Source organism: Styela clava, chromosome 2 (assembly GCF_964204865.1).
Source record: "Styela clava chromosome 2, kaStyClav1.hap1.2, whole genome shotgun sequence".
NCBI classification, from domain to species: Eukaryota; Metazoa; Chordata; class Ascidiacea; order Stolidobranchia; family Styelidae; genus Styela; species Styela clava.
The window spans coordinates 7427855-7455707 of NC_135251.1; the positions used below are offsets into that span (position 1 = coordinate 7427855).

General features: G+C 37.8%; 3 protein-coding genes across 4 annotated transcripts; all 3 read left to right on the top strand.

The window, feature by feature from the left end:
- The first annotated feature begins 9318 nt into the window (after positions 1-9318).
- Positions 9319-11780, top strand: LOC120336619 (large ribosomal subunit protein mL42-like). Its single transcript, XM_039404343.2, has one exon. It carries the CDS (start codon positions 10399-10401, stop codon positions 10864-10866), a length of 468 nt encoding a protein of 155 aa, XP_039260277.2. The 5' UTR covers positions 9319-10398; the 3' UTR covers positions 10867-11780.
- Positions 11781-11829: 49 nt separating this feature from the next.
- Positions 11830-16326, top strand: LOC120336597 (uncharacterized). The gene has a single exon (XM_078109987.1). It carries the CDS (start codon positions 11830-11832, stop codon positions 13453-13455), a length of 1626 nt encoding a protein of 541 aa, XP_077966113.1. The 3' UTR covers positions 13456-16326.
- Positions 16303-27566, top strand: LOC120336591 (uncharacterized). 2 transcript variants are annotated; one of them, XM_078109985.1, is made up of 10 exons: positions 16303-16445; positions 16956-17128; positions 18612-18707; positions 19012-19133; positions 19806-19993; positions 21173-21349; positions 22720-22944; positions 24315-24370; positions 25133-26316; positions 26488-27566. In XM_078109985.1, exons 2-10 carry the CDS (start codon positions 16986-16988, stop codon positions 26562-26564), a joined length of 2268 nt encoding a protein of 755 aa, XP_077966111.1. In that variant the 5' UTR covers positions 16303-16445; positions 16956-16985; the 3' UTR covers positions 26565-27566. The 2 variants fall into 2 exon arrangements, with proteins under 2 accessions (XP_077966111.1, XP_077966112.1); XM_078109986.1 differs by having other exon boundaries at positions 16360-16486.
- The last annotated feature ends 287 nt before the right edge of the window (positions 27567-27853 follow it).

Genomic DNA, 27853 nt, shown 5'->3' on the forward strand with positions numbered 1-27853 from the left:
TCCTAGGATACCTTTTTTGTAAGAGCAATTATACATGAAAATCCCATGTTACAATCTCAATTCTGATTCAAATGTTTAATTTTATTTGTAGATCAAAAAAGTTATGGATATTCTAGTTTTGCACATTCTGGATCAATGTTACCTTTATTTTTCGTAGTATGTGTGCGCAGAAATTTTGGTGTGTGCGCACTTTTTTGGAAATGACTAATATTTGTGCAAAAACCAATGAAGAAATTTTGGCGTTCTAACCGGGTAATAAGTGGGCCAACAACAAACTTTCTCAACCTGCTAACCGAGCACATTGTTACATTGCATCGAAATACGTCTGTGCGCAGTAAATCTATGCGTGTGCGCAGCCTCTGAAAGTTGTGTGCGCGTGCACACCTTAGAGGGAACACTGTTCTGGATACATCTGTTGTTTTTCCTATAAATAGGGTTATATTTATATCGGAAATTCTTGCATGGTTACTAAAGTAAAGCATCTGTTTCCATTTTTGGCCCCTGTTGTGTTGTGGCTACTGAGAAAACGTACTTGACACTAACTTCTAATGGACTTCTTTAAATACTTCTTCTCTTTTAAATATAAATGGGGCTTTCACTTAGTCTAGTTTCTGCTGATTCAGCACTATTGGGTTTTAACGATGATAAACAATTTCGAAAATGCAGTTGTGGTGTTGGTGGGAGAACAATTTATTTATGAAACAATAAAGAAAATGTTTAAATAGTGTTTGTATGTGGCACTGTTTGGGAACTTTGCTTCGTCATTGAATTGACTCCAGTCACAAATTTAGCGAAGAATACCCAAAATTGAAAACTCTGTCATTGAATTGACTCCAGTCGCAATTTAGCGAAGAATACTCAAAATTGAAAACTCTGATTACTCTGCATGGGTTCGCAGGTTCGAATCCTGTGGAGGATAATTATGTGCGAGAAGATCACTGGACTTCGCGTACGGTGGTTGACGCAGCCGCCGCTGGTCAAGTAGGATAGGATTTTACATATTTATTCCGGGGGAGAGGAAAGCCGATAAGACGGCTTATCCATATGGCGAACCACGGCCTCTCGTCCGGTTACCATTCCAAGTCGGGTATGGGATTAGTTTTACTGTATTGTTTGTTTTCATAAGCATGGACTTGGTGGTGGAGGAAGCCGTAACCGACCAGCGGTTACGTGAACCACCAAACGACGGCGAGGAGTCCAGCAATCCTCTCGCACATAACCATCCTTGCATGGGATGCGAACCCACGCAGAGTAATTAGAGGTGCGGTGGAGAGCGTATTCCTAACGCTTAGCCCGTTGAGCCACACCGCCGGGCCGTACATGTAAATAAAACTCATTGACAAATCTAACTAGACTAGCGTTATTTTGGAATTATAGCGAGGATACAATTATCGTCCCTATTTTGTGTGCGGGGCGCATACAATATTAGGAATTGCTTTAAGTAGGCTTACCATACGTCCCGTTTTAGACGGGACAGTCCCATTTTATAACGTCCTGTCCCGGCCGGTCAGCAAAAAGTCCCGCTTTGGCGTTCAGCCAGCATAATACAGGAACATTACCAATTAGCACAACCGTTACTGTGTAGCGTACTGGTCGCCTACTTACTGAAGGAGAATGCGTGATATTGTTTGTTTTGTTGTTTTCGGCAAACATTGTTAGAATTTGTTATGTGTAAGATCTGTACGTCAAGAGGGTTGTTGGTCAGCAGACAGGGAAAGCTATTATCACATGTAAATACTGATTTGTCCTGCTCTGATTTTTATATTGAATAACGTCTTTTTGAAGGAGGTGTTATCTACAGAAAAGTGTGATTGGGCTAATAAGTAAATTTTCAATTCTTGAAAACGGCCGGATATTTTAATATTCTTTCATCCTTTTGCTGTAATATAAAAAAAATCTAAATTCGAATTATTTTGATTCGTCAACGTCAATTCCTTTCTATTTTTCAAACTGAAACCGATATTTAGATAGAGAATATGCGCATGACTCTCGATGACAATATGGTCAATGAATCCAGATGGCTCTAAATGTAGGCCTATGTTGTAAAATCGGAAAATCTTGGCCTTTAGAGGCGTCCCGCTTTGAAGTCACAAAAATATGGTAACCCTAGCGTTAAGGCACAAAGCATTCCAAACCCGATCTCTCCGTAAAATTAGCGCTGTTTAACGTTGTGCATCTCATTGTATCGTGCGTATTAGATCCAATCACCAGGGCCGGGAATTTCAGGAGAAACACTTTAACCCTTAACCGGGTAAAATTAACCGGTTAACCGCCGCGTGACGTTTCACGTAATAATTTATAATATCAGCTTGTTACGTCACAATGCTTATAAAGCAATTTCGCGTGTTCTTATCCCGGTATCGCTTATTAAAATTATTCACGAATCGAGATAGTTTCATGATTGCTCTGCTGCAATAGATAGGCAACGTGGTTCGGGCGTGTGGAAGTATTTTAGAAAACCTGATTCCGTTGTTAAACATCATTTAGGTGGCAAATTATCAGTGTTCGATGTGCAAATTTTACTTCGAGATATATATCATATAAATAAAAACGGCATCAACTGCGCACTTGTTTTATGACATTGAATGTCCGATTTTGCAATGAAATCGTGAACAATATATTTCGGGATCGACCGAAATCTGATTCTGAATTCATCATTGTCAAATTTCCATAATCAGCAATCTTGGTACTTCCATTATTTTTCACAATTATTGAGTATTGTCCTGTATGAAGATGATTTGTACCTGATATGTCAGTTAACGGTTAAAATAAATCGTAACCGTTAATCATCTGAAACCGGTTAACCATTCCCAACCCTACTGATCACATATTTCACCTATCCGCACGATGCACCAATTCAATTATTGTAGGCATTTGCTTTTTTTTGGTACTCATCGCTCGGGGGATTCGGGCTTAAGGGTGAAGATGGTGTTCTCATTAATTAGAAATTGCTATAGGCATTTGAAACTTTTCAAGTCGCGCCCACTTTTTAGAATTCGTCAAATCTCGCCCCCCCCCCCCTCCTCAAAAATAACTAGCTAACAATAGGCTACAAATAACCTATAGTTAGGCAAAAATATGTTTTATTCAAAAAACACGTTGAAAATACGTGGATGGACGTAAATAATGAAAACTTCTAAAAACAAATAAGGCGGGCAAGATCAAATCTAACAAAGATTATTTTATTTATAATTAGCTTCACGCCCCTTAGAAAAATTGTGCGGGCACTTGTTTCAGAACCGATGTTCCAGAACGTTAGCACTATTCAACGTTGCATATAGATAGATGAAAATAAAAATTTAAAAAACTACCATAGATAGTCGATCACACTAAAATCATTTGTACGAACAGCGCCTCTCGTGTGGTGCCTATTATAGTGTTCAGCTTAACCTACCTGCACAGTTCGAGGCTTATATAGATTCTTAATCGCGTATTTTTTCGCCTGCACAATGTTCTAATCCTAACCCAGCCTTTGCCTCCCTAATGACCCACTTGGTGCCATCGCTTCATATTTCCATATCTCGAAACTCGCCTCGCCCTTTATACTTTCTCCTATTTGAATCCCGTGTCACCCGGTGTCCTACTCTTTGCCTCAACCACTTTGCCACAAAATTTAATGTTAATTCTTTGCTCAGTCGTCATTCTTTAATTGAACCCCATATCGCCAAAAAACTCAATCAGACCTCGCACAGCAAGAAATTTATCACATTCACTTATGGATCCTGAAAAGCAAAAATAGTTGCGATATTGTGTCAAAACAGCTGTTAAACAAAGAACACATATTACGCCACACTGCAAAAGTGTTGATTATCGATGGTTAATCGTGTTGCGCAATCTGTGACGTCAGTCCCGTTACATTTTAGCCGCACCTCGTATTTTCACTAAAATGCTTTAGAAAACGTTTGTCAAGTGTCCCACTGTACCCCACTTGTGGGGCACATACAGAAAGGCCCTGGGCACATTCAAAAAGAAAGTGTACTTTTTAAAATAAAACCAGCGTTTATATATTTAACAAGTAAAATTCCTAATTCCGGTCAATGGCAAATTATTTAATTTTCGAATCTGTATCTGAAAAATATTTTTGAATCTAAAATAAACTTCATATTGATGACTTCATGGGCCAAAAGGTACCTTAATATTACCTAAAAATAACGCATCTCTAGGCGTCCAAGCACTTACCGTATTTGCTCGTTTTGTAGCCCGGGCCCATATTTTTTTCAACCAACTCACTAACCGGGCCCTCATTCAAACCGGCCCTTATTCAAGCACGGGCTCTTGTTATTTTCGATCGTTACAATACTTAATATATTGTTATTTCCAGTTTTAAGTATGATTTAAACGAGAATAACGAAAATTTTGACTTTTTCTACGCACCGCAGGTACAAATCCGCAAAAGAAGAAAAGTTTTGCAACGCCAGTTTGAGAACCATGGTGTTACGTAATCAAAATTTAAAAATCGTAACGTGTGTAACAGTCACGGCGATTACGTGCTCGTTAAAAGAGCCGCCTTTTCAGCGTATAATGGTTTTTCTGTTGCTTAAATTATTCAATCCATGACAACTATGAAATCCTAAAATGTCCTTATATATTAATTTAATTGTGTCCAACGTAACTAGCGGTTGCGACTTCTTACGTCAAAATAAAAACATTATTTCTCTAAAATACCACGGCGATCTGTGGATATAAATATATGAGATAAGCTGCCTGATGTATTTAATTTTGATACGTATTTTTGCAATCTTGCGAACTTGTTATAGCCGATAGAAAAATCTTAATATCTGTTTAAAATCCGTATAGTACAATTTTACTTTATACAATGGAAATACATATAAAGAAGGTTGTATCAGTAAATAAAAATACATATTCACCCGCCTTCACCGCCTCGAAATCCACGTCAAACAGTTGCCGCGGTAACACCACTTGTTAAAAGAGCCGACTTCTCAACGAAAAATGAATTTTCTGTTGTGCATAGTAATCAATTCATGACCGGTACGGGCATATTTAAAATGTTTTGCTTCATTAATTTAATTGTCATCAATTTAAACTGTGGTTGGGTCGACAAAACGAGAGCCACTCTAAAAGACCACGGCATTCCGCGGACATAAAAATGTGTGGTAAACTGCCGATTATATATTGTTTTGATCCGTATTTTTTCTTTTTTGCAAATTCCACAAATTTGAGATGTACTTATAACACTGACTCGTTTCAATCGCAATGCTGCCACTCCGATTATTTTTAAGGATAAAACGTTCCGAAAAATCCGTAATTCTGCTTTAAAATCTCACGGATAAATTTTATTTTAGTACAATAAATTTTGTTCGAATGTACTTTATAGATTAATTATCTTATACATCATCACAAACCGGCAAAAGTCGCGTTCTCAACCTTGTTTAATGTTAACACGAACATTTTCGACGGCAATTCCAGTAAAAGTAATGGATAACAAGGTAAATCCCGCTCACAATTCACCGTGTTTCGATTCTAGTGACGATAAGTTCTAACTAAACGCGGAGCGAACATAATGTGTGCCGTACGCAGAAGAAATTTTGCGATTTTCAATGCCTAGAAAAGCGTTTTTAGACTGTCGCGGGCCTCAACAACACTTGTTTACGGTTTTATTTTCTGTATTTTATACTGCCGCTTTTCAATCGAACAATTTAGGTCGTGCATTTATTCATTAATTTGTCTTTAGAATCTCGCCGCCGATGAACGTATAATAAGTCTCATCGGATGCACAATTCCGTACGAGTAACAAAATAAAATAATTGTCATCGTTATCGTGGTACAAATTTGTGAATCAGAGACAATAAACGTCAACTTAAAGGCGATTACGGCCCAAATAACACATCACATCGATGAAAACATTCGGCAATTTTTGCAAAAGGCAATCGTACGCGTTATCGGCTACTTTTTCAATTTTCAAAAAAAAATTAAAAATTCAACAGGGCTGTGACAAAAGCGCTCCTTATTTCCTATGGTTCTCTACCACTGAAAAATCAGCTGTTACGTCGGGCGGGTATTCAAGCACCGGCCCTTATTTATTTTTATGTTCTGTTCACACGGGCGGCTATTCAAACGGGCTCTTAATCAATATCGGGCGGTAAAACGAGCATTTACGGTAAGTGGTCTTATCGCCCTTTGGATAAATAAGTAAATCATATCTATATACACACCATTCGTTAACAGACAAAGTCAAAATATAGTGTTATATTTTTTTATGGTGTCCTATTTATTTATAGTAGCTATGCTGTTGTTGTAATTTTTATTAAATGAGCATCATGTGCGCCAATGTCGCGTAATTTTCGACAACGTTTCAGTGGGCCGTTTTGTAAATTTCAAAACATCAATATAAGTACTTCATGAAGTAACATTTTCCATGATTTCCGAACGGAAAAATTTATTTATATATTTAGAAATGCAATTAAGTCAATTTTATCAGAACGGATACGCAGTGACGACATTTCAGAAGCCCTATTTCACGCAAAAATAACATAGACATGATAGAAAGATACAAACCGAGACAACGAATCCCGGTGCCGGTACCAAAGATATTACTCACTTTTTATATTACAGCAGTGATAGGAACGATCAAAGCCGACACTAAAGATAATATAGAGCAGCGTTTCCCAAACTGTGTTCCGAGCGTCTTACGAGTGTTCTCTGGAAAAGATATCAACATTACGACTAAATTGGTCGCCAGCAAATAAATAAACTGCAACTCGCGAAATTGCAGCAACTATCTCTATGTCCATTGTTACGTAACATTAGCGGCAAATACTACATCATAGTAAGTTAACGACATAGAAAGGTAAATGTATGTATTGATTCCTACACACAGCATTTATGAAACTATTTTAATAAATGCAATATGTAAAATATTCAATCATATTTTAGTTATCTAAAGCAATTCTGTTAGTTTCCAAGGTGAATTTGGCAACTCGCCACGACGCATCATTTGGGAACCGCTGCACCATTTTTCTTTATCAGTTTTACACTTTTATTTTTTGGTGTTCCGCGAGGCGAGATAAAAAGCGTAAGTGTTCCATGGCCAAAAAAGTTTGGGAAATGCTGATATAGAGAATTGAATTAATTCGGAAATTTCGGTTGCGAATTCATTCCTATAATTTTCTTAGGCCATCGCACAGATCTTTCGAGTTTGTCGAACAAAATGTGCAGTTGTGCGATAAATAAATAAACTAAACATTGGTCAAAGCTCAATACTTGATACAGGCGTGATAATGAGAACCGAAAATTAGAAGCAGATAGCCGGATCGAACGATGGAGCTCGGCGGTATGGCGCGTCGTGCTAAGCGTTAGGAATACGCTCGCCACCGCATCTCTGATTACCCTTCGTGGGATCGCAAGTTGGAATCCCATGCGGGGATGATCATTTGCGAGAGGATTGCTGGATTCCTCGCCGCCTTCATTTCGTAAAGCCTGCTCACAAACTTATTTATAGCGTGGAACACAGAGTAAACAACCTGTCGGGCGTCGGGTGTGGCAGTCTTGATATAGAGATAATTGGGTGCTCCTGTAGAATGTGTACCAAGATGGCGCACAATCTGAAAATGATATGTGTACCTATTGGTTATCAGGTTGTGCGCCATCTTGGTACACATACTTACGGGAGCGCCGATAAATGTTATGAACTAATTTTTAACTACCATAAACGGTAGATTGACGTATTCTAAAACCCATTCCGCGGTTGTCGCGAGTCGGTATGAACTATACTGTTTCACATATTAAAATGTGCTTAATTAACAGAATGATTCAAGTACTCAGTTCACTAATTCAATAACTCAAAAGATGACATCTGGTTATTCAGCTCGACATAAAATCAGAGAATGATTTTCTTCTAAGTTACCAACATGAGCCCAACTTTGCGTAAAGTAAGCGTATTTTTTCCACAACTGGATTTCTAGAGAAATAAGTTTTTTAGTCAGTTGCGCATCGCATGTTTGTGTATAGACTGCTATGAAACATTCAATCTATTTACAAAGCTTGTTTTTTAGTAACATTTTTTGTCACTATATTATTTTTGCAATAAAAATTGAACTACAGCATCACCATTTTACGTCAACGAGTGTTTTTTATTCCATATTTTTGTGGGAAAGCACTGTTGTGATACACATACCATAGCCAGCATTCTATCATATCAAAGGGTATTTATTAATTTGCACCCACCGAGTGTTTATGTTACACAAGTTTGACGTCCGAACGATACTCGTTCGTGTCTTTGTCTTTTTTATTTTGAATATATGTTTGTGTGTTGAATGTGGGTAAACTGGCGCATGTATAATTAGATGTATTAAACCTTTTTAAAGGTTTTGCCAGTTTATCCGATTTCCCCAATCTTCTGTGTGTTCATTGTTTGTGTTTTGTGTATGATTATTTTGCGGGAAAATCAAAATATAATTATACTTATTATACTAGATATATATTACTCGAATGTATCGTGTATTCTATACTCTTTTATTTACTTATTCGATAAGACGGCTTATTCTTATGGCAAACCACGGCCTCTCGTCCGGCTCATCGTCTCATCCATGCCGGGTATTGGGTTAGTTAGTTATTTGTTTCCGGAAGCATGGACTTGATGGTGGAGGAAGCTGTAACCGACCAGCGGTTACGTGAACCACCCTATGAGGGCGAAGAGTTCTGCAATCCTCCTGCACATAACTATCACCGCATGGGATTCGAACCTTCGAACCCACGCAGAGTAATAAAAGGGTGTGGTGGCAAGCGTATTCCCAACGTTTAGCACGATGGGCCACACCGTGTCCTTGTTGCGACAGCTCACTAAATGAAAATAAAAAAGGGAGAACGAAAATGTATGACAAAGTCATTGGTAAAATTATAAAATGACTTTATACTACACGCATCGGCGCGTCGTTTATTTGCTGCATATTTTCGGATAACAGAGCGAGAAAATTTTCAACTACCATAAACATTAGGTTTCATTGGCAAATTGGAATACGGTCGGCAAGGCTGATGGTTTTTGTCTGTGGGAAAAAGTAAGACCCATTTTCGGCCTGAGTTATTGTTGAAAAAGTCAGTTTTCGGCGAGGGTCGTTCTCCCTGCAGGGGCACTCAATCCCCTTATCGTAGCTCCAAAGGTTACCCTTGCGACGTTCACCAAAGTTTATCAAACCGTTGGGAATTCGATTTCCTATTAGCGTTGCGCCAACCACCGAGTGCGAACATAAAAATACAAGAACCACTTGACAGCGCCACGTGATGAGCAGGTCAGTAGATGAACTTGGGAGCAAGAAAGATTTATTTTTTCGTTACCCAAAATAAAATAACAGTCACCGTGATAATTAAAAATAATAACAAGTAAAAAATTAGTTTTGTATAGACGGGAGGCAGTGATACGACCAGGCGGTCATCAAAGTCCACAACCCCCTTCAAGTTATTATGTTCAAGATTCACAATTTCGTATTGCAGTATTGAGGTAGAACATTCTAGAATTTACAATGATATTCACAAAATGAAAGAATAAAATTAGGTAGAGGAATGTTAAAGTAAATCATTTTTATTTGTGTATGTGACTTTGGTTTTCGAAATTCCAAGAGATTCCAAGAGGGTTTCCACATTGAGGCAGCTGGACTGGGATTCACAGATAATTCTGTAATTACACTGAACGAATTCAAATAATTTATATCGCGTACGGTACCGGTATGTTATTACACATTGCAGATATAAATAACTCAATTTACTTTGGGGAAGTGAAAGTACGGTACCGTATACAGTACCGATAGTGGTATTCCTGAGACAGGAAGCAGATACTATGATAAGACAGCTTAATCGTTTGGCGGACCATGGTGTCCCGTCCGATCACCGAACAGGATTAGGATAACGTACTCGTACGGTACCGGTAGGCCTACCTGTACCAATTCAGGTTGATTGCATAGTGATTGTTATGGTTATTCTGTTATTTGCCGTTAGTGTTTTGTAATTCCAAAATCGGCTCGGCGGTGTGGCGCATCGTGCTAAGCATTAGGAATACGCTCGCCACTGCATCTATGATTACCCTTCGTTGGTTCGCAGGTTCGAATCCGAAGAAATATTATATCAGAATTAATTTTGAACTTTTCTTGGTATTCTGTCTTTTTTGTTGTTTTATTATATTAGCTATTTGCCTGTCACATTCAGATAATCATGGCTGCATGGTGAGTTGGCTTCGATGACGGTCTGGTCGTATCACTCCCTCCTGTCTATACCGAACTAATTTATTACTTGTTATTATTTTTATTATTACGATGACTGTTATTTTATTTCGGTTGACGAAAAAATAAATCACTCTTTCTCCATTATTGTACAATTTACGATAATCAGATATAGGAATCAACACATCTTTTAATTCCTGAAACAGAAAGGGGATTGTTGTATTGAGCAATGCTGCTGAGAAAGATTGATAAACTGTTGTTTCGTAGCTTAACTAGAATTACAAGAGGCATTACAAGCCCAAGTTTATCAGAAACGTCAAATATTGATGATGATGACCATTTTGCAGATCCGGGAGCCCCCAGAGTCGCAATAACAAAAGACAGAAACACTATAGTACTTTATCACCCACAAGAAAAAGTAAAGTATGAAGACACTATCCCAATACCAAGAGATGATCCAAAATATTCTGCTCACGAAAATTTAGAATCTTTAGTGCGTGAAAAGTTGGACAATCTTGATATTGCAGATAAAGCACTGGATAAACCGAATATTCAAAATCCTTGGCCGATGCGTAATAAGGAGACAATTCCTGTTATGATGCATCTTTCTAATCTATTTTACACTTCTAAACATTTATGGTGGCCGAAAAGAAAAGACTCAAGGCCACCTATTGAGCCAGACAGGCCAAGAGAATAAACTTGAGCCTGATCTTTGAGCTTGTGGTATGAGCTGCAATGATAAAATGTTGCTCTATGCTCATTGAATAACAGATATCGTAATGAACGATGTAATTCTAACTTTCCGAACTTGTCCCTCGAAAAGTTTTTGGTTGTTAAACTCGGTTGGCAGTAAGTCTGCACCTGTTTATTGTCAGTGTACTTACGTGTCTATGTTCATTTGACAGATATCGTGGTTTGTAATAAACGTTCGGAATTTGTTCTTCAAAATAAGTTTCCGTTTGTCAAACGTGGTTGGCTGTAAGCTCGCACCTGTTTATTGTCAATGTACCTACGTCTATATTTGACAGATTGCGTAATTTGTAATGAACCGTGTCATTCTGAACTTTTACCTGAAAAAAGTTTATGGTTGTCAATTTCGTTTGACTCTATCCTGTTTATTGTCAGTGTACCTGCCAGACCATGTTATGCCCAAAGTGTTTTTTCCAAGGACTTTAGTTTCCTGGAATGTACTGTCTTATACTGATATTCTGATTGTATTGACAAGTCAAATTTTGAATATTTTTACATTTTCTCTGTGTTTATTAGATATGGAAGGATGATACCATGCTGCTTGTTTCATGTTAATTTATTCTTAAAATCAACAAACTTGCAATGTTTATATCTGAATAGCCAAAAATAATGCCTATGCCAAATTATTCTCTGAAAAGTTTAAAATAAATCATAAGGGTAAATGAAAAAAAGGAAAAAATGTTCACATTCAAACAATAATTGTGATTTTCTGAATCCTGAACGGTCATTTTTTCTAAAGAACATTTTCGTTCTATGAAATTTTATTCATACACACACATTTTTTCTTGTTTTATGGAACGTATCCTAAGACATTTGAACATTATCTTGTATTTCTGCAAAAATGTGAATTTTTCATTCAGATGTAAATTAATTAATTATTAGCAAATTATTTAGTCTATTTGCTCATCGAATGAAGATGGAAAAACATTTTATGAACAGCAACCAATCTACTAGAACAACGAAAAAGAATTTTCAATGCCAATATCCACAATGTGATCGGACCTATTCAACAGCTGGAAATTTAAAAACTCATCAAAAAACGCACAAAGGGGAGTACCAGTTCACATGTACAGTTGAAGGATGCGGAAAAGCGTTTTTAACAAGTTACAGTTTAAAGGTTCACGTTCGTGTACACACTCGCGAAAGACCTTACGAATGTAATACTAGTGAATGTAGAAAATCGTTTAACACTTTATATAGACTTAAAGCTCATATGAGAGTCCATAGCGGTGAAACATTTAATTGCGAATCCAATGGGTGCGTTAAAAACTTCACAACTTTAAGTGATTTACGAAAACATTTTCGCACGCATACTGGAGAAAGACCATTCCATTGCACAATAAAAGATTGTAAAAAGGCTTTTACCGCGAGCCATCACTTAAAATCCCATGTTTTAACCCACACAGGAGAACGCCCGTACTCTTGTCAAAAAGACGGTTGTAATAAAGCATACACAAGAAAAGACACTTTACGAAACCATATAAGCAAAGGCCATGAAAACTCGAAAGGTGATTCGGTGGTGGTTGACCCAAACAGCGGTCTTTCTGTTCTTTTAAATTCTTTAGACTCGATATGTGAACAAATTGATATATCTGAGTGCTTTGATACTGATACAAATGAAAGCACCGTGGACCAATCAGATTTGCCTATGTGTTCTACGAACCGAGATAACAATTCAATTGGCAAAATTTCCAGCAAAACAAACCAATTTGCACAATCTTCAATCGATGATCCAAAATACAGAGCTCAAAATGAATTCACGAATCAACAACAAAATGATCCACATGGTGGCGTTGTGAATGAATTTACTGATCATCCACAAAGAGTTGAAGATATCCCGCTATTACAACATTCTTGCCCTGATGTTCACTGCAATGAAACATCTTTCCAAAATCCTCAATCTCAAATAGGAACAAGTTCTTTTCAAAATAACATCCCACAGTTGCCAGATAAAAATAGCATGTACAATAGAGGAGAACCCCAGTTTGAAACAAATTTTCCTCTTATCCCAGACCAATCTGGCAACCTTAGTGGGATTCCTGAATATCCCGTTGCTATGCCAACAAGCTCTCAAATTCTCATGGACACGGAGAGCCATGGTGACGTTATGGGTACGCCACAAATCGCTGTGAAGACCATTCCTCAATTTTCTATTGAAAACTTACCAAATATTGCCATGGAAACAAACCATGGTGTCGGTATGGAAACCGATACTTCCATGATCACAGAGCCTAACGTTTCCATGACAACAGGGCACTCAGTTTTTATGGAACCGCAAGTTACAGCAACGCACACAGTCTCACAAGAACCACTTGAAGATGAGGAAGAAATCAAAACTATCGCAAAAGCTGCGATGCAAGCGCTTAAAGAAACTACCGTGCAAGGAGTTCCGATAATCATTATTAAAAAAGAGAGTAAAGAATCCTGCGGGTGTAAATGTGCACACTCTGACACAACTAACAATACCGATCCTACTTCGAATACTATAAATGCGAAGGTTGTAGTTTTGACTCAACCAAATGATCAGGAATCATGACAGATGGACATTCTGAATTTTTCATCATCAGATCGTTAAAAGGAAAAAACCAAATAATTAGTGCAAATGATCATTCCTGAAGTTATCAACTGCTCAAAAACATTTGAATTTGTTATACTGCGGGACTAACTACTTATTCTTCGGTACTCCCGAAGTATGTGAACCAAGATGGCGGACACCGGAACGTAGTATGTGTACCAGGTTGGGGTTAGGCCATAATTTTATTCCAATTTTCCGTATTTTAGTTCTATTATGAGTTCGGGGACTAGCCAAGTGACTTCCGTAGTATTTCTACCTGAAATTATGGCCTAACCCCAACCTGGTACACATACTATGTTCCGGTGTCGCCATCTTGGTTCACATACTCCGGGAGTACCTATTCTACTTCTAGATGCTTTTTTGCCGGAGGATCATATAATGCAAGGTTGCTGTAGCAAGAGTGAAAATAACTATTCTAAGTGTTTCAATACTCTTGCTGCATACTAGCTAACGTTTTGTATGTTTAAGTTCTTTCCAAGGTGACTTCCTCAGGCATAGAATATTCAAGATACATATTATAATTCAGTCAGTTTATTTTTTCACATGCCGAAAATACACATTGTACAAACATAATTAAGAAAAATGTAAAAAGGGATTTCAGTGTAAATGGAGACTTGATAAACCAGTGATGGTTATCGAGAAGCATCACCATTGAGGGAGTGAGTCTAATTTTCGGTCATACTGAGAAAAAAGTCAAACATAGAACGATGGCAACCGCAGATCATTAAATAAATAACAAACGAAAGAGTAGAATTCCATATTCTAAATTTTGGCGCTCTAGAATTATGTGTACAAATATGGAGGTAACTACCGTAATTTTGTTCGCCTATTTTACATCAGATTGTGTAAAGGGAATGAAACCTATGAGGGGTATATTCACTTGGCTAACACAGACAGTACCCGAACTCGTAATAGAACTAAAATAAGGAAAATAGGAACAAAGTTAAACCCTAACCTGGCACATATAATACGGGAGTACCAAATTTTGAATCTGAATAATGTATGCTTGAGTGAATGTATGAATCACTTAGGATAGTTATAATTAATATAGTGAACTCTCAATTTTCTGACGATTCCATTCCATCCTCTATCATCAAACTTTTATCACTTTCAATTGAGTACCCAGGATTTTTCTTTGAGCAAACTTGCAACTCTTCTATTAAGTACTCTTTCCACTTTTAGACAAGACATGGGGACCTTGCTTTGAGCAAACTTGAAATCTTTCTATCAGTACTCTTTCCACTTGTAGTTGAGGGATCGGGACCTTGCTTTGAGCAAACTTGCAACTCTTCTATCAGTACTCTTTCGCCACTTTTAGTCGTGTACCCGGGATTTTGCTTCGAGCGAACTTGCAACTCTTCTATTAAGTACTCTTTCCACTTTTAGTCGAGGGCTAGGGACCTTGCTTTGAGCGAAGTTGCAACACTCCCATTAGCACTCATTCCACATTCAGTTTTTTTTTGTAAATTGAAAATCACCTTTTTTAGAAACATTTGGATTTCATTTTCCTGTATATATGTTTCATTCTAGAAGCAATATTCCTGTTTTGTACGTTATTATATTTTGCCTACAAATACATACCGGTAATTGAAATCTAAAATAAATTATATGTTCGCTCAATTTTTTTATATTACAGGGTGGCTCCCTCAAAAACAGAACCCATTTTTTTTTCAAACATATTTTGGAAAGTGTGCAAAGCATTTGGATCAGTGGTTTTCAAACTTAGAATTTGTCAAATCTTGCGACCTCAAAGATAACTACTGGTAGCTAATATTAGGCTACAAGTAATAATAGGGCGAAAGTATGTTTTATTCAAATACTCAGCGTAAATATCCAAAATAAGGCGGCCAAGATTAAATCTAACAATTTTATTTTTAAAATAGCTTCACTGCTTCTCAAAATATTGTCCATGCATCCCTTGTAGGGTGCGACCTGCCTTCTGAGAACCATATTTGATTTGGATTATTCAAACTTACACAACGATACACAAAAGTTCAATACTTACTTGGATAAAATTGAACTGGGTTGCGCGAGACTAACTTTCTATCTTTCTTCTATGCCTTTATGCTAGTGGATATGTATGCGTATACTGCAAGGATGCTGTAGCTGGAATAAACATGACTATTCTATCCAATTAAAGAGTCCAGCTGCACACTAACACAAATGTATTTCTGTAACGTTTCGTTCGACCAAAGTCGGATTTCCTCAGACAAGCAGTTTACAACAACGCCACTTGAATAAAATCTCTTCATTTTCGCAGAAGTAATATTAAGAAACTTATGGATTCTGTTTTTGAGCCGTCCTGTACTTTCCATTTCGAAGCAATGTTTTGGTTTATTTATTTTAGTCAAACAAGTGATTAAATCTGACAATCTTTCAATGCTTTTTCTTTCAGAATTTAATTGTTTATTTAAATTTTAAGTGTATTATTTGAACTACTAAAAATCTGGCATCTCCCTAACAAATTTGATTTCTTGAAAATTGAATTAGACTTACCGTAATAATATCTTGATTATATTTTTGAAAACTGGGTCATTTCCAGCATTTTATTTGCGAGCATTTTGTCTCGGTGGGTAATTACTCCAAACTAATTCCTTCAGCAGCGACAAATCCAGCAATCTTTTCTCACATAATAATGGGATTCAAACCTGTGAACACACAGGGTAATCAGGGTTGCGATGTCAAGTGTTTCTTCTTACGCTTAGCAGAATGCGATCTCGTGAAAAATTCATATTTATTTCTATTTATTATAATTAGTGTTTTGTTAGCTCTGTGTGTCTCAAATAATATATAACTTTAACTATTACGTCTATGTTTTTGCGTTTAGATAAATGTAAATAAAAATGTTAGTATAAACAATAATTTGTGGATTTTTATATGGAAATGAAGTAAGCTATGGGGACACTTTAGGGAGATTCTACTGAGTTTCAACATCGAAAGTTTCCAAAAAGGTACTTTTTGTTCGAATTTGGAAATACAGGGTGTTCATAAAGTTCGTTTTACAATTTCAATTTTGTTATGAAGTCAGTTCTTAATATGTATTAATAATAATTAGGTTTGTTGTTTTTTAATCAGCAATTGTTGATTCAATACATCTGTGAGGGCCAAAATGATATAAGGTATCGATAAAATTCCTCTGCAAATTCAAACGTTTCTAATACTTTTTTTCCATAGACATCCTATTATATTAAAACATGGATCCAATTTTTGTTCCAAATTTGATCTCTAAAAACTGCAATCACACAAAACATTATTCTCACAGTGAGTCACAGCAGTACATTCTGATTGTCGACTTTTCCAATGGCTTGGAAATAAAAATAGTAACAACAAGAAATCAAACTTTTATCTTCAGGTTTCCTATATTTAAGACTTTCACAAAAAAGTCAAACACTGGCTTCGAATTTACTTCTTGTTTTGGACTCAAAGTATTACATGGAATAATCTTTTTCTATTTGTTATAGTTTGCTTTCAATGAATGAGAATACCTTAGGATGGGAGTTCGAGGTTTGATGACCTTCGTTGAGAACAATCAGGGAAGACTATATGATAAAGAAAAATTACATGACTGCCCTCTAGTGATTGATGGTTTCGGACTCACGTATCATCTATATTTTGAGAGTAATTTAGATTCAAGGTTGGTTTGAAATTTGCAATTTTTGTTTGAGAGAATGGATCTTTATTCTAAGCAAGGTTCTGCATCAGTGTTACAATCTCCGTCGCTCCCCAAGTATGTGAACCGTGATGGTAGATAGATACCGGTGCGTAATGTGTGTACCAGGTTAGCGTTGGGCCATAATTTTTGGTTTGGGGGTTAGTCAAGTGACTCCCGTAATATTTGTATATGAAATTATCGCCCAGACCTAACCTGGTACAAATACTACGTAACGTTGTCCGCCATCTTGGTTCACATACTATGGGAGTTCCCAATTTCGTCTGTTGCTTTTTACTTATCGATTTTAATCGGTAAGTATGTTGATAGGTATTTGTCTGTCTGTCTGTTAGATGCACACGATATCTCACGAAAACGAGATTGAATCTGCTCCAGATTTTACATGTGCATTCATCATATCTCGGACCAGAAGCCTATTGATTTTGGGCGAATTATGTCGTATAATTAGCAAGTTATTAATTAATTAGTGATGGGACACAAGGCGTCACTATGGAGTAAGAGCGCTGTTTTGGGGGATCCCCTAACTTTTGATCGATGAGTCCTCGGTCTCTGACCGATATTCTCGTTTATTTTTTTATTACATAACACATTTCGTGTGATTTTATTCTATTTATTACGTTCTGTTAGACTCCCCCAAGGTTGTCGCTGCTAGATAACCAGTATTGGTCATTTCACCCTGAAATGCGATTTTTTTTATATATATTTTAATTTGTGTATGTATAGTTTGTATTTTCAGCATGGTGAAGAAATAAATTACTGATTTCTGATTTCCTAAATCTTGATTCAAGCGGTGTATGGAGTCAAATTCTCAGCAAAGTTTTGGTTTTGAGGCACTCCATTCTGAAGCGATAAATTAAATCGAATCGCTGCTGTTTTGAGTCACAAGTGAATTTCAAGTCATAATTGATTACCCTGTGTGGGTTTGCAGGTTCGAATCTTGTAGGAATAATTATGTGCGAGAGGATTGCTGGACTCTTGTTGGGTGGTTCACGTAACCCCTGGATGGTTACAACTTCTGTCGCTGATGTTTTGAGTCACAAGTGAATTTCAAGTCATAATTGATTATCCTGCACGGGTTTGCATTTGCAGGTTCGAATCTTGTAGGGATAGTTATGTGCAAGAGGATTCCTGGACTCCTCGCCTACGTAGGATGGTTCACGTAACCGCTGGTCGGTTTGGCTTCCTCCATCATCAATCAATAAATTTGAAACAAGTAACTGGCTAACTAATCCCATACCCGACCTGGAATATTAACCGTATGGTTCGTCATATGGTTAAGCCGTCTTATCAGCTTTCTTCTCCCTTCTCCCAAATATGTAAACTCATCCTATCCACTTCAAATATTTGGAAAGTCTATCAATTACTCAAAAGAATATATTCATAATATTGATTAGTTTTACCAATCTTTATTGGCATTCTATTAAATCCTTTATTATCCTTTATTCAGACATGGAGGGGAGTTTGCTGCATTTTCAGAAGTTATTTCAAGGTTTTTCAAGCAATTGAAGATCTGTAAAATTGAGCCTTTTGTTATCTTTGACGGGTCAGTATCTAACTTTTGTTTTCAAAAGCGAAGTCCCAAATTGGTAACTATCAGTGATCTGTAAACAGTGAAAAATCGTCAAAAACCTTAAAAAGTAGTGAAAATCACCAAAAAACCATGTTAAAACAGTGAAAAACCACCAAAGATTCTGGTCCTTTTTTTCAATTGTAATGGCAACACTTTTTTAATGCTTCTTACCAATTTCATCAGCTAACTTAGTTCTCAGCTATACATCATACCGCACCAGAACTGATTCGCAACCTTCGAGCTTTCCTCTCTTGTAATTATAAATTTTTATATTCAGACCTATCGAGCCAGATAAGCTACCCTGTGTCTTGACCAGACTAAATGACAGAGTTAATGATGTCAATAACATATTGAAGAATGAAGAACGCACAAGAGCAAGGGTGCTTCCCATATTTGCAGGTATGATCAGAGTACTTACCCGTCAAACCCACAAAGACGTCCAAAACGAATATTGAGAACATTTAAACTTTGAATTATTGGGGCTCCTGAAGTATGCGAACCAAGATGGCGGATATCGGAATGTAATATTTGTACTAGGTTAGGGTTAGGCCATAATTTTAGGTATAAATACTACGGGAGGCTCTTGGCTAGTCTTCGAACTGATAATAGGACTAAAATAAGGAAAATTGAAAAAAAATTATCGCCTAACCTGTTACGTTTCGATGTCCGCCATCTTGGTTCGCATACTTCGGGAGCACCGAATTATTTATTAGGGGCCACTTTTCTTTGTTTATACAATATCTCCTCATTTGTAGATCTAGTTGTTAAAGAGGTGGTTCTCAAACTTTTAAAGCTGCACCCCCTTTTTAGAATTTGTCAAGTCCCACACCCTACCCCTAAAATAACAAGCTAACAATAAGCTACAAATAACAGATACTAAAGAGAAAGTATGTTTTATTCAAAAAAACGTTGAAAACATGTGTACATAATAAAGGAATGTATATATCCGAAATGAAATCTAACATATATTTTTATTTTTAATTAGCTTCGCTGCTAAAAAGTTGTGCCCTTGTTCACAGTCATAAAACTTTATGTACAAAAAAACAACAAGCCAACTTATTTTTATTTCAGTTGACGTCCTTTTCCACCACTTGATGTCACACCAGATCAAGTATGCAGTGTCGCTGACAGACGCAGATTGTGAGATAGTGGCCGCAGCCAATGCACTTCACTGCCCTGTGCTATCATTAGATAGTGATTATTATATCTTCAACATCGAAAATGGTTATGTGCCATTCACCCACTTCTACTGGGATAAGGTAGGATAGGATTTACATATTTATCCCAGGGATGAGAAAAGCGTATAAGACGACTTAACCATATGGCGAACCACGGCCTCTCGTCCGATTCCATCCATGTCGATATGGATTTGTTAGTTATTTGTTTTCGGAAGCATGAACTTGATGGTAACTCGAATGAAAGGAAAATTGACATAAAACAGTTTTTAATCAACATACTGTATATTCTCGCACGTCAGCCGACCCTACAAATCGCAACACGCTGTATTCACCTATCACAGCCAACGGTTGCAGAAAGTAATTGGTGTCATCATAGTTATGAGCGTATAAGCTGAATTTTTGGTGCGGTCAAAGTTATGCACTTATGAGCCTCCTTGGTTTGGCAAATTTTTTTTGTTTCAAACTTTTATGCGAGGATATACGGTAATTTACATCAGTGCCGAAATCACAGGAGCTTATTATGCAACAATTTTCATGAAAGAATTTTTTGCTCTTCTATCATTATAGACCATGAGCCATCTTCTGGTCTGGGTCACCAATCTGCACCTGTTTTAGTGTTAGGTAATGGATCATGTTCATTTATAGGTTTGACTGTTAGATATGAAATTCTAAAAATGTGATTTTCTCAAAATCTTAAAATGTAATTTGGTTCTACTGTGAAGAGTGGTCTCTCCCTTTCCTCCCCTTGTCTCCCATTTTATGTGGTGACCTCTTTAAAATTGAAAAAAAATATTTGTGCCTTTCTTCGACCTCTCTTTTGCAGCGAGCAAGATTGATGTTTTTGACGGTACCGGTTCAGTACAATGTAAGGTAGACTGCTTTGCCCTCGTATGCGTGTCCATTTATTTGTAGCATTTCTCTCTTGTTTTTGAATGTATTCGGGATAGCAAAGTATCTCCTTAAATATAATTTTAAGTGGCTGAGCATGACCTATGATGTCATCAGTTGACTGTATTCGGGATAGCAAAGTATCTCCTTAAATATAATTTTAAGTGGCTGAGCATGACCGATGATGTCATCAGTTACAGGTGAATGGACATGGCCAACCAGCTATGAAGGTGAAGTGGCCACGTCTCTCTGTAGTTTGGTGGACAGTTCAGTTGGTGTTGCATTATGGGTTACTTTGGTTATTGTTTTGGACATTTATTAAATATACTTTGGAACTGAATTAACAGCCATATCTAAATTTTGTTTTTTTAGATTTGGACGGATAAAGGCAGCAACAGAAAGTCAATAATCAGCCATAAATATAAGATTGGGAATATGGTGAAAGAGTATGGAGTACCAGAACCACTGTTGCCATATATATCAATACTTCTTGGCAATGATTGGCTTCCTAAAGACACATTTCAGGAATTATTGGCAAAGCTACCACAGGTAAAACTGGCAAGTCACATTTTAGGATAAATTATTAGTCTGAATTGTACCAGGATGAATTGTACACGTTGTCGCAGAACAATGGCACAGCAAAACTTGACATAAGTCCTCTTAATGTAGAATAATATTCTGAGAGAGCCATAAAAGGTACATATTTTTAACTGAATTAACGTGCGAGCCATATAGCATTTCAGGTCTGAAATACATTTAATGTGACTTCTGATGCCTCATGATGTCCCTGCGGGACTTGAACGGCTGCTCATATGCAGCACAAGTTGAAATATACGATACTCATCATCCTTCTTTCGTTTAGGCTTTTCTGTAGCATTTTTAAAGGTTTTCTCTTTTGCTCCGCGACTCTATCGCTTTGTGGTGTCACAAAATATGTTCCAGAATCCCCTAGTTTTGTCACAATGCCTGTCTGGTAATTCTCTTTGATAATATCGACATGCACTGGGCGCGCATTCTCGAACGTATTGGCAAATTTTCTGCCAACTTTGGCTATAAAAGAGTTTGAAATCTCGTAACAATAATAGATTTTTCTGGGAGCTGTCACCAAAAGAGCCATATATGGCTTGCGAGCCATGGGTTCCCGACCTCTGGCCTAGTGGTTAAAGCTTTTGACTTAACTGCGTTGGCATTAACACATCTTGAGTTCTAATCCGGCAATCCCATACTCACCTGGGTGTGATAAATTGGGATATGCAACCAAAAAGCGAAAGGTATGAACAATCGCCATAAAAAAAAAACTTTTTGTCATCATATTCAGTGATTCAGGTAGGGCAGGGTGGTCCAAGATTGGCAGCTCCACGGTTCACAAAATTGCTTTTGCATTATTCGCAGGCCACAATAGTGCCAAGAACTTTGCTCGTTTTACTTCGCTAGTTGCCTCATCAAGCCATAACACTAGCCAATTCAGTGACATTAGTGATGCAACAATATGTCAGAAGATTTTTCGGTTAATTTTATGACGAAACCACACGAAATGCGATTTTTTGATTCCTCTCCGAATGCGACGCGGGCCAAAGATAATGAAGTGGCGGGCCACATATGGCCCGCGGCCCTGCGGGCCCGGGTCTCGACCACCCTGAGGTAGCTCTTTGCATCATTAGAAACCAGTGGTTTCCTGTATCGGGTAAACCTTCAAGTCAGAATCACTGTGTTTATTTGTTAACCTTGTATGATTTTGAAGCGGCTCAAAGTTGGCAGTTAAAATCTTGACCCCACGTGACGCATTTCACCCAGGATGCAATGAATAGGGTGGATAATGCAAGCTGAAATGATTTCTTTCAAATGACTTGCATATTGTGGCTGCTTAATTGGCATTGTGTAGTGTAATAAGAAACTAAAACTATTATCCTTATTTTCAGCCGAAATCTTCCCAGAGACAAAAATCGAGCAAACGCAGGAAACACGATCAAAAAATTGATTCTCTATTATGGTGGTTGTCTACAAAATCAAACGAGAAATCGGTTCTTGACAAGATTCGTTTTTCTTTGCCGAATAAAAAGCGAGAAGAAATAATGAGCAAAGTTGATGTCTGTCTCTCACTGTATCGAACTGAACTTGACGTTTCTGAGACAATGAATATCCTGGTTTGTGAAATATTTACTAAAAAATAAAAATATATAATACAGGGTGATCCCCCAAAAAACAGCACTCAGGTCATTGGAAACATATTCTAGAGCAGGGATGTGTAACCTGCGGCCCGCGAGTCAAATGAGGCCCGCAAGGTGAAATTGTGCGGCCCGTGGAGTAGTGTCAATTTTAAAAAGTGAAACGAGTTTTTAATTTAGTTTAATCTGGTACGTGTCAGATAATTCCCCATCCCTTTGCGTTGCAAAGCCCATGCCCGAGTCCATTTTATTATCTAGGCCTATGACGTTACAATGCCCTTACAGGTAGCTTTTGAGAAGCGAACAACGTATTTCATAAGATCAATGATCAAAATTTATGTGCCTGCAACTACTGAAAGTCGAAAATAATAGTGCGGCCCTCGGTTCCACCCAGTTATTTTTATCTGGCCCTCGTGTAGTAAAGGTTGCACACCCCTGTTCTAGAGCAATGGTTCTCAAACCTTTTAAGCCGCGTGCGCCCCCTTATTAGAGTTTGTCATTTCTTGTACCTCAAAAATAACTAGCTCCCTGGAATTTCCTAACGGTGCTCCCGAAGTATGCGAACCAAGATGGCGGACATCGGAACGTAACAGGTTAGGGTTAGGCGATATTTTTTTTCCAATTTTCCTTATTTTAGTCCTATTATCAGTTCGAAGACTAGCCAAGAGCCTCCCGTAGTATTTATACCTAAAATTATGGCCTAACCCTAACCTAGTACACATATTACATTCCGATGTCCGTCATCTTGGTTCGCATACTTCGGGAGCCCCTTCCTAACAATAAAGCAATGTAAATATCCAGAATAAGGCAGACAAGATCAAATCTAACAAATATTTTTATTTTTAATTAGCTTACGCCCCTTCAAAAATTTGTCTACGTCCCTCTAGTGGGATGCGCTTCATCATTTGAGAACCACTGTCCTGGAGAGGACTTCACTTTTGTGATGTCACTTTCACGCATCCTGGATTTCTGGAGCCTTTGGCACATTCATACACAAACAGAAGTTCAAGTGTTAGATAAATTATTACCATAGAAGTGAGCATATCTTAGTATACACAGAAACCCAATCGATAGCACAAGTTTATCAAATACAGTTTTATTCAAAAGGCGCGGCTGTGTGGCTCATCGCGCTTTAGGAATATGCTCGCCACTGCACCTCTGATTACCCTGCGTGGGACCACAGACTCGATTCCCACGAGGTAATGGTTATGTGCGAGAGGATTGCTGGACCTATACCCCGGGATTAATCCTATCCTATCACAATCATCGATAGCACAAGTTTATCAAGAACAATTTCATTCAAAAATATACAAACGGTATTAACGGAAAGTCATTCAATATTTTTACAGAAAAAGAATGAGCCACAGAAGACTCCTGACCAGGATGAGATTCGTTATCTAGTCAGGTGTGTATTGTTTGTTCTCTAAACATTTAGCATTTCTATCACTACTCGTCAAAAAGCAATCATTCCATTTTAAGTTGAGAATGCGAGACCCTGCTTTGAGCAGATTTATATTGCAAACTGTTTTTGTTATTGTTGGCGAAAAATCATTTTTCTACGCGACTAATTGACCAATGATTCGATTCCAAATTTCCATTCTTCAAAAATGAAAAAGGGAGCTATAAAGTAGTGGCGGGCAAAGTTTTGATTGAGGCCCGAATAGTTAAATGGAAACCGTTTCGAGGCCCAACAACTGCCACATTGGTGACAACCTAGCTAGCCTTGGCCAAGATTTTGTTGGATGCCGGTACTATAGTTGTAATGAATGTGACGTCTGATCGTTTGATATATGAACAAAAAACATTTGGTGCTCCCGAAGTATGCGAACCAAGATGGCGGAAATCGGTACGTAACATGGGTAACAGGTTAGGGTTAGGCGATAATTTTTTTCCAATTTTCCTTATTTTAGTCCTATTATCAGTTCGAAGACTAGCCAAGAGCCTCCCGTAGTATTTATAGCTAAAATTATGGCCTAACTCTAACCTAGTACACATATTACATTCCGATGTCCGCCATCTTGGTTCGCATACTTCGGGAGCCCCAAACATTTGGCATAAAATTCAATGTAATGTTGATTTGTAGAACTTTTTTGTGTATGGTGAAAAAAATAACTTATTGCAGTTATCCATCTTGCCATTACTATCATAATCTTAATTTTTCGTTTAGAACAAGCAACGTTCATCCAACAGCGATCAACATTCTAGATTCGAAGTACATCTGCCTTCCTGTTCCTATGCATGACTCTAGGAAGGCTTCCCCTCACGCTTGTGCAGCTGCGATACGAACTTTATATTACCGGCTTTTACTGCGGAAATTCCGTTTTAAAAATTTTGGGCCTGAGTTTTTATTCATTCAAGAGTATGATAAAGTGGATTTATGTTACAAAAAATCCCGCACTGTCAGCGTTTTTACTTCTCTTTGTCCGTTATGCGATCAGCACCACTCTTTGGATGAAGTTTGTGTGGCGATATCTAGTGATGGGATTGAAAAATGCGCTCCTTGCGTTAAAATGATTTTAAAACTTTTACAATTTGAATCGACAAATTCGTTTTTAATTTTTATGGAAAAAAGAAACAATTTTGAATTTTTTAATGAAGATTTTATGAAAGTTTTTGATATTGTCATGACGATGACTCTTTTTTGGTTTAAAAAGACGACCCCGAACACAACTTTTATATGTTCGTTACTGTTGACCGTGGTGTGGTCCGTTTCTAAATGTTTGAACAAGAAAGCCAACTATTGCAGTCGTAAAGAGATGACAAAAACAACACAAGCGAGCAAAATGAACAATGCAATGCAAGTGACTGGTGTCAACACTATTGGCCCAAAGTTAAATGAAGTCGCGCAACCTGAGGTTACCAGCACAAATCAAAAAAGCGGTGATACACGGGATTCTTACAAACTTAAAAGCCAACCAATCACAGTTCAAGAACAAGTGACATCTTGTGAAACAAATCCAACTGCGGCCGAAAATCAACCATTGGGTCCACCCATGAGAAACTCTCCAATAAGGCCTAAAGAGAAAATAGTCCCACCATTCACTACCATATCTGTATATAAATTTCTTGATCTTATCGGTTCCGATGTATTGCAAACAGCATCCGGTTCTAGGGAAACTTTACACTCTGAAATGGACATTGATTTACTCCACAGCGCCTCTGAGTGGTTGTGTACTTTAAATGCAGCTATTTTGCTTCACCAAGTGGCAGAAAGTCAAAGGTCAAATGTTGCTATGCAGGATTTTTTCATCAGTAATATGTTTCTTCATGACGTCCATACAAGGCTAAAGAGATTAACTTCAGCTGAAGATATGCAAGGAGATTTAAGGAAGATGAGCAATGCCGTAGCAGGTAATTTACTATTGTGAGGTATTGTGTATGATGTGGCCCGGCCTTATATTTGGTGCGAATAACAAAACACATATTCTATAGGGCTGGCAAGAATTTTCTAAATCATCAAACTACAATTCCTGCTTCTTCAAGAATAAGAGCTTCCATTTGAACAGTTTTTTTCTTTCACAGATTGTCTGGCGACTGTTCCAAGGATGAAAAGTCTGTTCATTGACTTGGCTGACTACTTATTGCTCATTGATGGATGAACCCAATGCAGTTTGGAAAATATGCAGAGCATTCGGATCATATCGAAGGATCTACCTTCTAATTAAAAGTATTATGGCGTCATATTTTCAACGAGATTCCACACACCATCGATGTTCCGTCCTAATCACTTTATTTTTTAGAAACGCCGCATAATTTAGATTTTTTTACCCCATAAATATAAGATTTACATATTCATCCCAGGGGAGACGAGAGCCGACGGCACGGATAAAAATACATCTTGCTCTTGTTGCGTTAAATCTATTGGAGTTTGCCCAGTGCTTTTATTGCTGTGGAACTAGGCCAGGATGGTCCAAACCCAGGCCCGCGGGCCACATGTGGCCCGCCGCTTTATTATCTGTTGCCCGCGTCAATTCGGAGAGTAATCAAAAAATCGCTATCTAGTCTAAATTGTTATCTGGCTTTCCTTTTTTTCGGTCGGGAATATATGCTAACAATATGGGCATCGTAGAAAACTGAAAATCGTATGCGGATTTTATTAGCCTGGGATGGCTATGTCTGATAACTGTGTTTGCACAATAAAAGTGTTTGTTTTGTATTGCACTGTTCACCTATTCTTGGCACTATTGTGGCCCGCCGCGAACAATGCAAAAATAATTTTGTGGCCCGCGAAGCCGACAACCTAGGACCACCCTGAGCTAGGACATAGACATGTCATTCTCTTTCTTGCCTTTCCTGCTCAACTTTTGTGCGGCCGGCTAGATGTCTGGCCCACGGACAAAAAATGTTGCACACACCTGGTTTAAGGACAAAAGTGTGTTGATACGTTTCTTGTTCAAAACTTACTGGGCAGTAGTACAGATTGAGATTAGGAATAGGGATACAACACTACTCCATAGTCTGCATCTAAGAATTTAAAGGATTTATTTCTGCGAAATTAAATCAAGGCGGGATATGGTGTTTTAAGGAAAAAATGTCCTTTTGTATTAGATTTTTTTTCTGCATTCATCATTATATTTTGTATAAATATCTGATGTTGTTGAGGTTGTTTCCTGGTATTGGACGTGGACGTAATTATGGAAGGTTTGCTTACGGAATATGCATGAATAGGATAGGATTTACATAAATATCCCGCCGATGAGGCGGCTTAACCATATGGCAAACCACGGCCTCTCGTTCAGTTACCATTCCATGTTGGGTATTGGATTAGTTGTTATTTGTTTTCGGAAGCATGGATTCGATGGTGGAGGAAGCCGTAACCGACCAGCGGTTACGTGAACCACCCCACGGCGGCGAGGAGCAATCCTCTCGCACTGAAACTAGATTGTCT